The 13078-nt window shown below is 37.1% G+C and overlaps 1 protein-coding gene across 3 annotated transcripts; it reads right to left on the reverse strand.

The window, feature by feature from the left end:
* Window positions 1-2573: 2573 nt before the first annotated feature.
* LOC120174330 (protein BREVIS RADIX-like) lies at window positions 2574-12396 on the reverse strand. 3 transcript variants are annotated; one of them, XM_039181219.1, is made up of 5 exons: window positions 12221-12396; window positions 3531-3925; window positions 3315-3444; window positions 2920-3230; window positions 2574-2834 (listed from the first exon to the last, which is right to left on the reverse strand). In XM_039181219.1, the coding sequence occupies exons 1-5, from the start codon at window positions 12335-12337 to the stop codon at window positions 2756-2758; spliced, it is 1032 nt and encodes a 343-aa protein (XP_039037150.1). In that variant the 5' UTR covers window positions 12338-12396; the 3' UTR covers window positions 2574-2755. The 3 variants fall into 3 exon arrangements, with proteins under 3 accessions (XP_039037150.1, XP_039037152.1, XP_039037151.1); XM_039181221.1 differs by lacking the exon at window positions 12221-12396 and adding an exon at window positions 5554-5720; XM_039181220.1 differs by lacking the exons at window positions 2574-2834; window positions 2920-3230; window positions 3315-3444; window positions 3531-3925 and adding exons at window positions 9079-9381; window positions 9472-9767; window positions 9834-9963; window positions 10067-10461.
* Window positions 12397-13078: the final 682 nt, after the last annotated feature.

Here is a 13078-nt window from a genome sequence, read left to right on the forward strand (position 1 = left end):
TTCCTTTGGCTACCAGTCGATTTATCGTGGAAAACTCTTATCTTAAAATCGTCCATCACCCTCCCATCCGCTCTAGTAACAACTTTGTTTGCATCAGACCTGCTGCTGAACCTTACGAACGCAAAAGTAGTACTCTCATATTGCCTTTTTCTACTCCTATACGCAATGAACGCATCCCTAACATCACCATATTCTCGGAAGGCTTCCTTAAGAGAAGAGACTTGAATCCTCTTGCTTACATTGTGTACAAAGATCGAAAAACCCGAAGGGAGAAACTGTGATTTGAAACGGTTCGCCATTGTCTCTTCCTTAAGAATTAACTATTTTTCCTCGACGGTCCAGCACAGATCTGGGTTTGCTCAAGGCCGACGAACAGGAAGCTTCAAGCTGAGACTCCCGGTGAACGAGAAGCGGTGGTCGAAGGTGGTTTGGTTGGGATGGACGACGGTCGTGGATGGTTCTCTGACCGCCTACACACGTTTCAAAAAAGAGAAAATGATCGGGCGGTCGACGATGTAAACGAAAACAATATCATTCGTGGCCATCAGTTCTGGCGATGACGATCAGGGCGACGTTGGGTGGAGGAAGGCTGGTTTTCTCTTGATATGACTCTCCAACAGCACTGAATATTGTATAAAATAGTTTTCTGGCGAAACGCGGTGGGGGCCAGCGGTGGTGATGGATTAAAATTTTAATTAGGTTAAAGGAATTAACAATTATATAAAATATAATTCTTAATACAAGTTAGAGTCTTCTTCTTCCCTAAAAAAAACCTAAAGTATCTCAAATGAATGGTAATCGTCAATGTCTTTTCATCGAGTCATTATCGCCTGATGTTCTTTCGATCATCATTGCCACTAAATACAACACCCATCATATATTCAAGAGTTTTACCGTCATTTTATCCTAAGAAATGTTAATGTGACAAGTTAAAATCTTCTTCCCTAAAAGAACCTAAAGTTTCTCAAATGAATAGTAACTGTCAATGTCTTTTCATCGAGTCATTATCGTCTGATGTTCTTTCGATCATCATTACCACTAAATACAACACCCATCATATATTCAAGAGTTTAGTTTTACCGCATTTTATCCAAGTCCCAAACAAAATTAAAACTCTTTTAGTACCCACAGATTCTTCCATACTTCCGAGTCTCGATATTAAATTTGTTGAAGGTGGAACAACCGTAACAATTTAATCATTCATTTGAGTAGGGAAAAATTTTAAAGTTTTGATTCAAACCGGAAGCAAAAAGCATCCTCCAATCCAGCTTAGAATTATTTTTGTTCTCGTAATCTTTAAATTTCCAATATAGCATCTATCCTAATCTGTTGGAATTGTCAAAATGAAATCCTAACTCACTTTCAATTAAACAAAGAAACAAGCCACTGCACTCATCTACTCAACAAATTAAAGGAACAAGAAATAAATTTTTTAAAAAAATAAACAAATAAAAAATAAATAGATTATAAAAAAGAATTCAGTTTTTGTTATTTTTGATATCATAAACGATGGTCGAAATTGTATAATGAACAATTACTAGAATTGATAAAACCATTTAATAATCATTTAATTTTATTTGCAAGATAATTATGATAAAGTTGTAGAAAGAACATCAATATTCTATTTTGTGTGGGCTAACATCAATTTTTTTGTTATTATATCTCTTCACTCAATCGAAGTTTTGTTAGAATAAATTTGGTAGTAAAAAAATGGAAGTTTTTTATAATTTAAATAACAAAAAAGGTAAAAAAAAAATTACCTAAAACATTATTATTTTTACCTAAAACATCAATTTTTTAACATATCCGGTAAAAATGTCCAACAATAATAAAACCGCTAGAAAAAATAACAAAACCGGTAGCGCTTTACCAAATCCGATAAAACGCCTAATAATAACAAAACCGGTAGAAATAATAATGTTTCCGATCATTTTTTACCGATTTTGTTACTTAAATAATAACAAAACCGGTAGCACCTTTTTCTAGCCGTATATTAAGGCTGCCGCACGTGAGCATTTCCACCTTGAAGAGCTCTGCTAGACAACCAAGGTATTGGCCACCAGGAAGAAAAAGTCCATGTAAGCATATTATGTTATATTGAATGGTCACTGTTTATTTATTTTTAATCTTGATTCAATTATATCAATAACATGACTAGTTGAGTATTTCTCTCTGTATATTAGCATTCCCTGGTAACAAGGGGAATGGGACCTGTATATAAGGTCAAAGTTTATCCATTGTTGTGCTTATTGATAGCCATAAGCTTGTTCAGTTTCTCGAATGATATACGCACATTTGGGTCAGGGTTGGATCTTGAAAAAAAACCAAGAGCCCTGTTTTTGTGTTATTCTGGTTTGGTGTTTGGTCGTTGACATGAAAATATAATTTTTGGTCTTCAACTACCAAATTTCGTATTACAAAATAGCAAACAAAACAACAGTTGATGCCGTAATTCCCGACCCAAATATTAAAATCTCAAAGGTCTTGTAAGGTGGGGAAAAAAAAGCCCCCTGAAAACTGGCAGACCAACAGTCCCAGGGAAACACCATGAATGAAAAATTTAGTGTTTCTGCCAAAAGCAAAGGTGACAAAAACCCGGCTGCCTCGTAGAATCTCAACTCGTTTCTTTCTCTACTCTTTACCCACTACTTGCGTACGGAACGTGTTTCATAGCCAAAATTGAGAGAACATCCAAATGCTAAACACATGTAGCTCTTCCATTTGTCACTCCTTGGAGCAATAGTATAATAAAAGTTTAAAGGTATTGTGCTTGTATCCTATCTCTGTTCTCCTCCCACCACTGCTTTGCATTTACTTCTCCAAATCTCTCCCGGCTGCCCAATTTCAATATCCAAGTTGCATAAAAAATTATAGGCAAAGTTACTTCATGATGATGTAAATAAATAAGAATGTGATTACCTGAACCTGACACGTCGGAGTTCCCTGGTACCATCAGCCAACTGCCTGATGGTAATATAAACCCCGGGTTCATCTTCGTCAATCCATTCAGCCTCCATTTCACTTGCATTGCTCACCGAAACAGAAGGCTCATCTCTCGACGATGTCGTCGTTCGTGCAGCATCAAACGATGCATCACCGCCTCTCATGCTCCCCGGACAAAAACCACTAGGCCCTGCACTGTAGGGTCTATAGTTGTTTCTTGGTGTCCAATGAGGCATGGGACTTTCCATTACTGATCCCACCCTCGAATAAGACGAATCCCTTTGTGTCTGCAGCGTATAATTTTTTTTTTCTGTTGGTAACTTCAACTTGGAACAAAATAATCTTAAAAGGAAGATGGGGGTCAGCTTTACCTCATCTTCAGACCTTGGGGGAGTATGTAATGCCTGACGATTAAATCTCTGCACATTGTAGAGCTCCATGATTCTATCATAATTCTCACCCCACCACCGTTGCGCTTGCCACTTGTCGAACATCTCCCGACTTCGATATTCAATGCCTAAGTTACGTCAGTTTCCGTATTATATATAAAGGTAAATCATTGCTGGCATGGATGGTTCATGACATACCTGAATCGAATCCGTTTCAGATCATTTCCTCCATTAGGAAGGGACACAAAAGTTATATGAACACCAGGTTCCACCTGTGCCATCCATTCCTTAGGCTCATCCTCATCCTCCAACACCAAATCCTGGACCGAGAAAGACTCTCTATACACCGAAGTTCTTTCACCACTGAATGCACCGGTAAATCTCGAGTCCGATCTTCCTGGATGATGACTGGCACTAGTGAAGTCCCAAGCAGGCGTTGAACTAGAGCTTCCACCCATGTAGGGATATGGAACACCTTCCGAAGCGGCATCGAAATCGGGATACGGTCGACCCCCTGTCTTGTAGCTGCTGGAGCCCGTGCAGGGCTTGCATTGCTTGTAAGCTCCAGAAAATTTCAAGGCCATATCCTTGATCTGCACATTTATAAGAATTCAAGTCAATTAGAAGCACAAAACGTAAAACATACAACTCCATGTTCATCAAAATGCTCGGCTTGAACAAAATCATGTCATATTGGAAAATACTTGGTTAATTTCATTGTTGTTGGTCAAAGTCCAAGGTCACCTGCGCAGTAGTCAGTAGAGCCCGACAAGGAGATCTATGAAAAACTCCACCCCAGAAAAGAAAAAGGAGATTGTCAAACTGTGAAATTTCATGAGGAATACCACTACACCAGTAAACACTGTTGGCCTACCAGTCTGAACTGATAAAACGTACTTGTCTGCTACCATCTGAAGAGCTGTTGTTCTAGCTGTCAATTTGTATGGTATCAGTCCCCATTCGCACGCATAGATTTTTCTTTTCAAACACAGTGGACCCCGACAAGAATTCAATGGTGGGTCAGGCCCAGTACACTTGGGGGTGTCTTTTTTAATACACACCCATTGTCTTTTCTAAAGATATTCCCCCTCCTTACTACTTCCTATTCGCTGTTGCCACAAATTTTGGTTTTTTAACTTCTTCCTAAAACACCATATTATGCTATTTCTATAGGATTAATTGAAACATAATTTTCCCTTTTTTTAGTAGTTTTTTTCAGAAAAATGGAAGGAAATTAAAATTTATAGCACATGTCATGTGTTTATCTTATAATAATTTTTTTAAACGAAAATTAATGATTAGACTTTAAAATAATAAAAGGATGAAACATTATCTACATTAACAAAAAAAATATTAGACACCTAAAATAAAAGGAAAAATATTTTAAACTCTTACTTTTTTTAATTAAGCAATTCACGTGAAACATTTTTTAATCAAAAGCAATGTTGTTCCCTCTCTTTGTCGAAGTGTCTATGGATCGACATAGAATTTTAAAAAAAGGTTGAAAACATCTATATTGGGAACAACTATATTCCGAGATCTGTAAAGAAGTGGAGGTAGGGTTTAGGATCTTGTCCATTAAACTCCTGACTAAAGCCTAGAGACTATGTAACCCCATATCAAGGGATAGTGTCCTTTGCATCTGCTTATTGTTCACAATCCTAGAGGACCCTAGTCCTAAAGAAAAGCCATAACAAAAGGTGGGATCTTTGTACAACGAATGAGGATTCGTTTTCTTGTTGCTCCAACAAGCATTTAACAACAGCCTAGAGCTGCCTACGTTCAAATCCTATTGCCCATAGCCCCTACACAACAGTGAGCAGTGCAGTGTACTCAAATATGAACTGTATTGTAACCACACAAAGGTTCTCACTTTTGGCCGCAACAATGTCTCACTTTTGCCCATTGGACTTTTCAAGGATATTGCCTTGGCTTATTGGTTTCCATGGCAAAATCCTAAAAACCAAATGCAGCATTTACGGCTTATTCACCCTTCTACTGCAGGTTTACATACCCCACCCCGTGCACAGCTTTTACAGCATTAAACGTGGAAGAAAAAGATGCCAAAGAAGAAGGTGGTCCCGAGGCTAATTGGGATTATGATTTTTGTTCATTTACACAATCAAAATCCTAAAGTAGAAAAAAGTGACCTGAAAAAGCAAAGCCTATGCTAAAGATAGATTGAATGAATGAACCCAAGAAGAAGAGATATAAGTAGAACCTGCGTGGTCAGGCTTTTGACGGCTTCTTTGGTGCTAGGTGTGCCACTTCCACGCGCTCCTCCTACTTCTTCTTCCCCTCCATCCGCCATCTGCTTTGTGCACGCTATGCACGTAAACATTTTCCCTTTCTTTCCTTTTGATTTCTCGTCTCTGCTTATTCTGTCCCTGTACCTGTACCTGTACCTGAAAAAAGAAAATGAATCCATGAAACGTTGTTCGTGCACTGAGATGAGACATTGTTGCAGTAGAATAATAAACTGTGTCCCATTGAGATAGAGAAAAAGAACAATGGGGTCTAATTCCAAAATGTTTGGCAGGCAAGAAAAGAACAAAAGAGAAACCAAATTCATACAAGAAATCAATCCAACAAGTGCGAGTGTTGCATCAGCATCACCCCCTCATGGGTTTTGTTTTGACAGTGACACAAAGGAAAAGAGAAACAAAAAGAAAAAGAGTAAGCTCGGGATCAGAGAAGTAAGGCCACCTACACCCCAGTACCCCCACAAAAACTGCTTGCAAGCAGTCAATTATTGGGAAAATAAAATAAAATAAAGAAGGAAACATAATGGGACATACCAATTGGAAAGTAACCTAATTGATCAAAGGACCAAGATTGGAATCTATGCTTTGCTTTAACGTAACCAACAGAGTTCAAACTTAAAAACAATGCTCTGTTCAAGCAAGCCGATGTTTCTGAAAAAAAATTAAATTAACAAAGTTGAAAAAAAAAGAATAATATCGCAGAGAAACACTGGAGCAGTAGAGTAGTTTTCCTTTTCTTTTTCAATCTGTCTTTCTCGAGGACGATGACGACGACGACGAAGATGGACCTATTTCAAGTGTCGACAAATGAATGGACAAAGAGACTAGAATATTGAGATTTGTTTCGGTTGAAACCTCGAAAACTACCATTTGGCATCATTTATTGTTCGAAAACGACTTACCCTCTATACGCTCAAATGCTGTTTTCTTTCTTTTAGTTAGCTGTCCTTTATATATCTGCTTTCATTTCCTCAGCTCTCTGCTTCGCTCTGTTCTGCTTGTTTTGCACAGCTACGAATCAAAAACTGGTTTTTGGTCCATAAAAACACATACTTAGAACGAATAGCTTTAATAACAGTGTAAAACAATGCAAAGCATAAAGGAAAAGTAATGCTCTGTTTGATTGCTGAGAAAAAAACCTAGGGAAAAGAAGAAGAAGAGAAGACCCACTTGCCCTGGCCAACTTTAACAATAACCCAGTAAAGCCTTTGAGATTCTCAGTGATTGAACAAAGAAATTTTTGCTCCTTTCTTCTAAATTTCGGAAACAAAAAAAAGCACAAAGCTTTAAAATCCAATGGATTTGAGTTGAGAAAACGAGCTGAAAAAAGATGAGCCGAAAACGTACTATAATAGAAGGATTTGGGTGACAAAAATGCAGGCGATATATCGTCCGAGAATCCGATACCTTCCTCAAAACGGAATGTTTTGGATACGGAAAGCACAGGGATTTAGATTTCGGCAAATGAATCCAAAAATAGAAAATCACGCGTAGAGACAAGTAGACGAAAACAAACCAAGGGCGCTTCTATTTATATAGACCGAGATTGAGAGACGGGGTTAGGGGGTTGACGGTATCTGCGGGGTTCTGCCGTTAAATAACAGAAAACTAAAATAAATAAAAAATTGGTGGTCTCGGTTTGTTTTCGTTAGAGGCAAGGAGTTCGGGCCGCAGAGAGAGAGCATGTAGGGACCACGTGTTTTGCTGATGTAATAAAGGTTTAGGATAGGTGGCGGAGTTTGATTGGTTTAGATTCCATCGTATATATACTGCCTTAAGATTACTTCAAATTATTTTAAAAAAATACTTTATTTTAAATTAATTAGATTTTTAAAAAAATGATATCATCGTACAAAGGTAATTTTATACAATAACACATTTTCTTTTCTATTTACGTAGATAGAGTTAAAAAAATGTTTAGAAAATAATACCGTTATATGGTTAAAGATAAAAATATATATTATTATTATTATTATTATTATTGCTTGCTCCTCCTACTCTATTTGAGAAATAAATAAAAAGTATTGTTAACGTCGAAAAGAGAGTGAATATTATTGAAAGGAGACTTTTATACTGTGTTGGTACTCTTTTTTTTTTTTTTTTTTGCTCTGAATGGAATTATTTAGCGTTGAATGTTGAACCGTTCAACATTTAAACTGTTTGTTTCTCACCTCTAAATGATTCAGTGTTGACTAATTTAGCAAAATAGTATTGAATGATTCAACACATAAGTACATTCTGAATTATTCAGAGTTATTATCAAATATCATGTCATATTCAGAACTAATTCATACAGAGCATATGAATCATTCAGCATTTGAATTATTCAGCGTTTAATCATTCTGAAGTAAACAAACAGCCCCTAAGTTAGAATAATATATGAAACCTGTCAAAGCATGGGCAACACCACTCTTTGCCTTAAGGTAAGTAAACAAAGAAGAAAAGAGAGAAAAAAGGCAATTCCAATTTAATTCAAATCAGACGGATGGGATTTGATCACTCAATATTCTTAATGAAATGATAGTGCATATTCTTAGTATGTGATGATTGCAAGTAATATCTGTGTGAAAAACTATTAACTATTTGACAATAAACGTTCATAACTTCATTTGAGACCCATAATATACTGATCCAAATGGAATTGTGTGTCCTATATGCCAGAGAAAGAATTCAGACCCAAATCATACTCTAAGGGTCCAAAAACGGATTAGGAGTTAGATGTATGGGTTAAGAGCAAAATAATGAAGAAAGATGCACCTTTGGGGAATGATGATGGCACTGCAGCGCCAACACGCAAACTTGCAACATTTTGGACTGATTTTCACGCCTATTTCACCTCGATTGAAGCTCGTTTCGTTCTTTCTTCATCCAAATGACTCTTAACCCTAAAACCCCTTGTAAAACACTTATAAATATGTTTTTTTCATTAGACTTTAGGCACAACTTAGCAACCCTAGTCATCTACAACTTCATTTTACTTTGTAAGCATGATGGGACAAAGCTAAGTAACCCGCATGAATATCGCATTGTAGTTAGATATATACGTCATTCTAGACTTTGATATTTCTTTTGCAGTCAACAAGGTTGCTTAGTTCACGTAGGAGCCTACAGATGTTCATTGAACAAAAATGAAGAGAATTTTGAGATACTTGAAAGTAGGAATTAATTATGGTTTTTAGTTTTCTTCTCCACAAAGTCAAGTATTAACTCGTCTATTTTTCAAATGTTGATCGGAGAAGTGATGTTGATGATCATCGATTTATCTCCGGTTATTGTGTTTATCTTCGAAAAAATAAAGATCAATTCTAGCTCTTGTCATCTCGAATGCTTTAGGCATTTTGGCCGTTGAAGACGATAAATATTTCAAGAGCCTGTTTTGGAATTAATCTTCTTTGCTCTCTCGAACCATAACAACAGTTTTCAATTTCATTCTTCAACTATCATGTTTTGTATTACAAAGTAAAAAAAAAAAAAAACCAATAAGACGGTTGTTCCAGTAGCAGATGAGTAACAAAACCCGAATGGGTTGTCACCATGTATGAAAAATGACAGATTAGTGTTGAGTGAAATAACATTATTTGTCGAGTGTTTTTGTCATGAGCAAAGGTGACTCTTTACCCACTACGTGTTTTCATAGCCAAAATTGAGAGGGAGCATCCAAATGCTAAACACTTTGTAACTCTTTGGAGAAATAGAGTTACAAAGTTTAAAGGTATTGTGCTTGTATCCTATCTCTGTTCTCCTCCCACCACTGCTTTGCATTTACTTCTCCAAATCTTTCGCGGCTGCCCAATTTCAATATCCAAATTATAACCATACATATCTAAATTTATAGACAATGAAATATATAAATAAATAAATATGAAACTGATCACCTGAATCTAACACGCCGGAGTTCTCTGGTGCCATCAACCAACTGTCTGATGGTAATATAAACCCCGGGTCCATCTTGTTCAACCCATTCAGCCTCCATTTCACTCGCATTGCTCACCGAAACAGAAGGCTCGTCTCTCGACGAGGTCGTCGTTCGTGCAGCGTCAAAAAATGCATCACCTCTTGTGCGACCATTATGCCCTGCACTGTAAGGCTTATAGTTGTTTCTTGGCGTCCAATGAGGCATGGGACTTTCCATTGCAGATCCCATCCTTGAATTACAGGAATCCCTTTGCGTCTGCAGTGTATAATTCAAATTGATTATCAAGTAACAAAATGTATTGAAAGGAAGGTGGTGGCTTACCTCATCTTCAGACCTTGGGGGTGTATGTAATGCCTGACGATTGAATCTCTGTACATTGTAGAGCTCCATGATTCTATCATAATTCTCATCCCACCACTGTTGTGCTTGCCACTTGTTGAACATCTCCCGACTTCAATATACATATTCTTACTTAAGTTTCGCTAACAAAAACTCTAAAGTACAATGTGTTTCGAAACTGAAATCATTGCCGGCATGTGTGGTTGGTGACATACCTGAATCGAATCCTTTTCAGATCATTTCCTCCATTAGGAAGGGACACAAAAGTTATATGAACACCAGGTTCCTCCATTGCCATCCATTCCTTAGGCTCATCCTCATCCTCTAACACCAAATCCTGCGCCGAGAAAGACTCTCTATACACCGAAGTTCTATCACCAGTGAATACACCGGTAAATCTAGAGTCCGACCGTCCTGGATGATGACCGTCACTAACGAAGTCCCATGCAGGCGTTGAGCTAGTGCTTCCACATATGTAGGGGTATGGAACACCTTCCGAAGCGGTATCGAAATCGGGACACGGTCGGCTTCCCTTCTTATAGCTGCTGGAGCCTGCGCAGGGCTTGCATTGCTTGTAAGCCCCGGAAAATTTCGATGCCATATCCTTGATCTGCACATTATCAGAATTCAAAGCTAATGAGAGGCGCCAAATACTGTTGGTCTGTTATGAATCATCGATTTCAAACTACAGCAAACACTGTTGGTTTAACAGTTAGAACTGATAAATTGTACTTGTCTGTTACCATCTGAAGAGCTGTTCTAGCTGTCAATGTGTATCATATCACTGCACATTCAATCGCATAGATTCTTCTTTTCTTCTCTTTTCTTTCCCCCATACCATATGGCATATGCCTACTTTTCAAACAGTGGATCTACAAGAATTCAGTGGTGGTCAGGCCCAGGTCACTTGGGTTTGTATTTTCTAAAGATACCCCACTTCCTATTTGCCATTATACTATTTAAGACATTTGACTGGGTAATTAATGGTCAGATGTCTCTCACGGGTGTGAAAAAAATATCATGTGATTTATTCGATTCGTTGATGTGATCTAAAAATTTAAATATTCGAACTATTTTTTTGGCTTTCAGTTAATTCCGATCGGATACCAAAGAAAAAATGAATAATCATACATATTTACTAAATTCTAATTTTTGGTTATCCAAAAATCCTATAAAAATTGGGATCTTTAGAGTTTAGAATGCCTCTATCCCAATAAGTAACCATTAACCCAATAAGCCTCTAGTACATTAAAAATCATGATGTTTATCGTGCATGAATAATTAATTTTTTTTATAAATTCTAAATCTAATCTTAATCCTATCAAGAGGGGAGGAAAAAGGAGAACTCTAGGTGAAGGAAGTAAGGTGCTCCTAATGAATCTATAATTTATTACCTAAAGAAATAATAGAAAACAAAGATAAGTAGCTTGGCTAAGTGGCGAAATAAGCTTACCGTAATATATAGAGAGAGGGGTTGCATAGTCATAAAATATAAAATTTAAATTTATCAAATTAAATTTATGTTTGGATCTGAATATCTGATTTAAAATTTCATATATTCGAAAAATCAGTTTTTTTTTGGATTGATTACGAATTATAATTTTAGTAGTCTGAACGGATAAGAAAATGCACACCTCTAATATCCCCATCAAACACCTGCATGGAACCTAGGTAATAAGTGGAAGTAGGGAGGATATTGGCCAGGAATCATGGAAGTGATTTGATCCATTCAAATCCACACTAATCTACAGAATATGTAACCCATACGAACCGGAAGTGTTGTCTGCATATGGCCTAGTTCCTAAAAAAACAAAGTGGGATCGTTGTACAATTGGAACGGCTGATGGGGACTTTACTTGGGGCGAGATTCTTGTTGCTCTAAGTCACGCAAATAGCTACGAGATTCTTATAGCCCCTGCACCACAGTGAGCAGTGCAGTTCACTCCAATATAAACCGGGACTGCATCCTCGCCGTTTTACTCGGTTTCAGCTCCTCACTTTTAGCCACTTTTATTAAAACCCTCTTTGCCCATCGGACTCTTCAAGGATGTTGCCTTTGGCTTTATTGGTTTTCAAGATGCAACCCTCAGCTTAATCTCTTCGTTAAAGCTGCTAAACCCTAAACACCGAATGCCGCAAATTTACTCTCGTCCTAACATGCTTTGGGTTTTGGGGGTCTCGTAATTCATAAATTTACCCTTATAATAATAATTAGGAATGAATAAAAAAATTTAAAAAATATTTTTTAATTAAATTCATAACTTTATAAAATAAAATAAATTATAAAATATAACTCTTCAATTCAACTACGACTCATCAAAACATTTCCCTAACCACAATACTAAAGAGTGAAGGGAAGGAAGTAGAACCTGTGTGGTCAGGCTTTTGACAGCTTCTTTAGTGCTAGGCGTGCCACTTGCACGCGCTCCATCTACTTCTTCCCCTCCATCCGCCATTTGCTTTGTGCACGCTATGCACGTAAACATCTTCTCTCCTCTTCTCTTTCTTTCTTTGCTTTTGATTTATACTTTTCTTGTTGTCTTCTTCTACATAAAACCATAAAAAAAATAAATAGGTGCATCCTTTTCGAGGGTAATGATGGTCAACTAAAACATTCTGCATGCAGTTGGTTGGTTTAGAGAGGGGAGACATAATTGCAGATGATTTGAGGAAAAGAGAGAAACAAAATGAACAGAAAAACCATGGATCAGAGAAGAATCCTACACCAAAGAAAAAGTGCTCGTTATTGTTATATTTTGAAAAATGTACAGTCAGTAATCGGAAAAGTTAAGAAGGAAACATAATGGGAAAGTAACCTAGCTAATTGATCAAAGGAACAAGAATGGAATCTATGCTTTGCTTTAACGTAACCAACATAGATTCAAACTTATTAAAAAAATGCACCGTTCAAGCAAGCGACCAAAAATAATGCCATAGAGAAACAAAGGAGCAGTAGAGTAGTTTTCTTTTTCTTTTTCAATCAGTTTTTATCGAAGACGAAGAAGAAGATGGAACTAACAGAGGAGAATATTTAGCAGCAATGTGTTGGACGTTGAAAACTACCATTTGACATCATTTGTTGTTCGAAAACGACTTACCCTCGATACTCTCAAATGCTGTTTTCTTTCTTTTCCTTAGCTGTCCTTCTTTATATCTCTGCTCTCTGCTTTGCTCTGTTCTGCTTCCGCCGCACAGCTACGAATCAAAAACTGGTGGTTTTTCGTTCA

Source organism: Hibiscus syriacus, unplaced genomic scaffold, assembly GCF_006381635.1.
Source record: "Hibiscus syriacus cultivar Baekdansim isolate YM2019G1 unplaced genomic scaffold, ASM638163v2 tig00112047_pilon, whole genome shotgun sequence".
NCBI lineage: Eukaryota > Viridiplantae > Streptophyta > Magnoliopsida > Malvales > Malvaceae > Hibiscus > Hibiscus syriacus.

Coding starts and splice junctions, on each gene's coding strand:
- LOC120174330 (XM_039181221.1), bottom strand. CDS start 5,673: ATGTTTACGTGCATAGCGTGCACAAAGCAGATGGCGGATGGAGGGGAA. Junction 3,926..5,553: donor TCAAAAGCCTGACCACGCAG/GTTCTACTTATA, acceptor ATAAATGTGCAG/ATCAAGGATATGGCCTTGAA. Junction 3,231..3,314: donor CCCCAAGGTCTGAAGATGAG/GTAAAGCTGACC, acceptor TATACGCTGCAG/ACACAAAGGGATTCGTCTTA.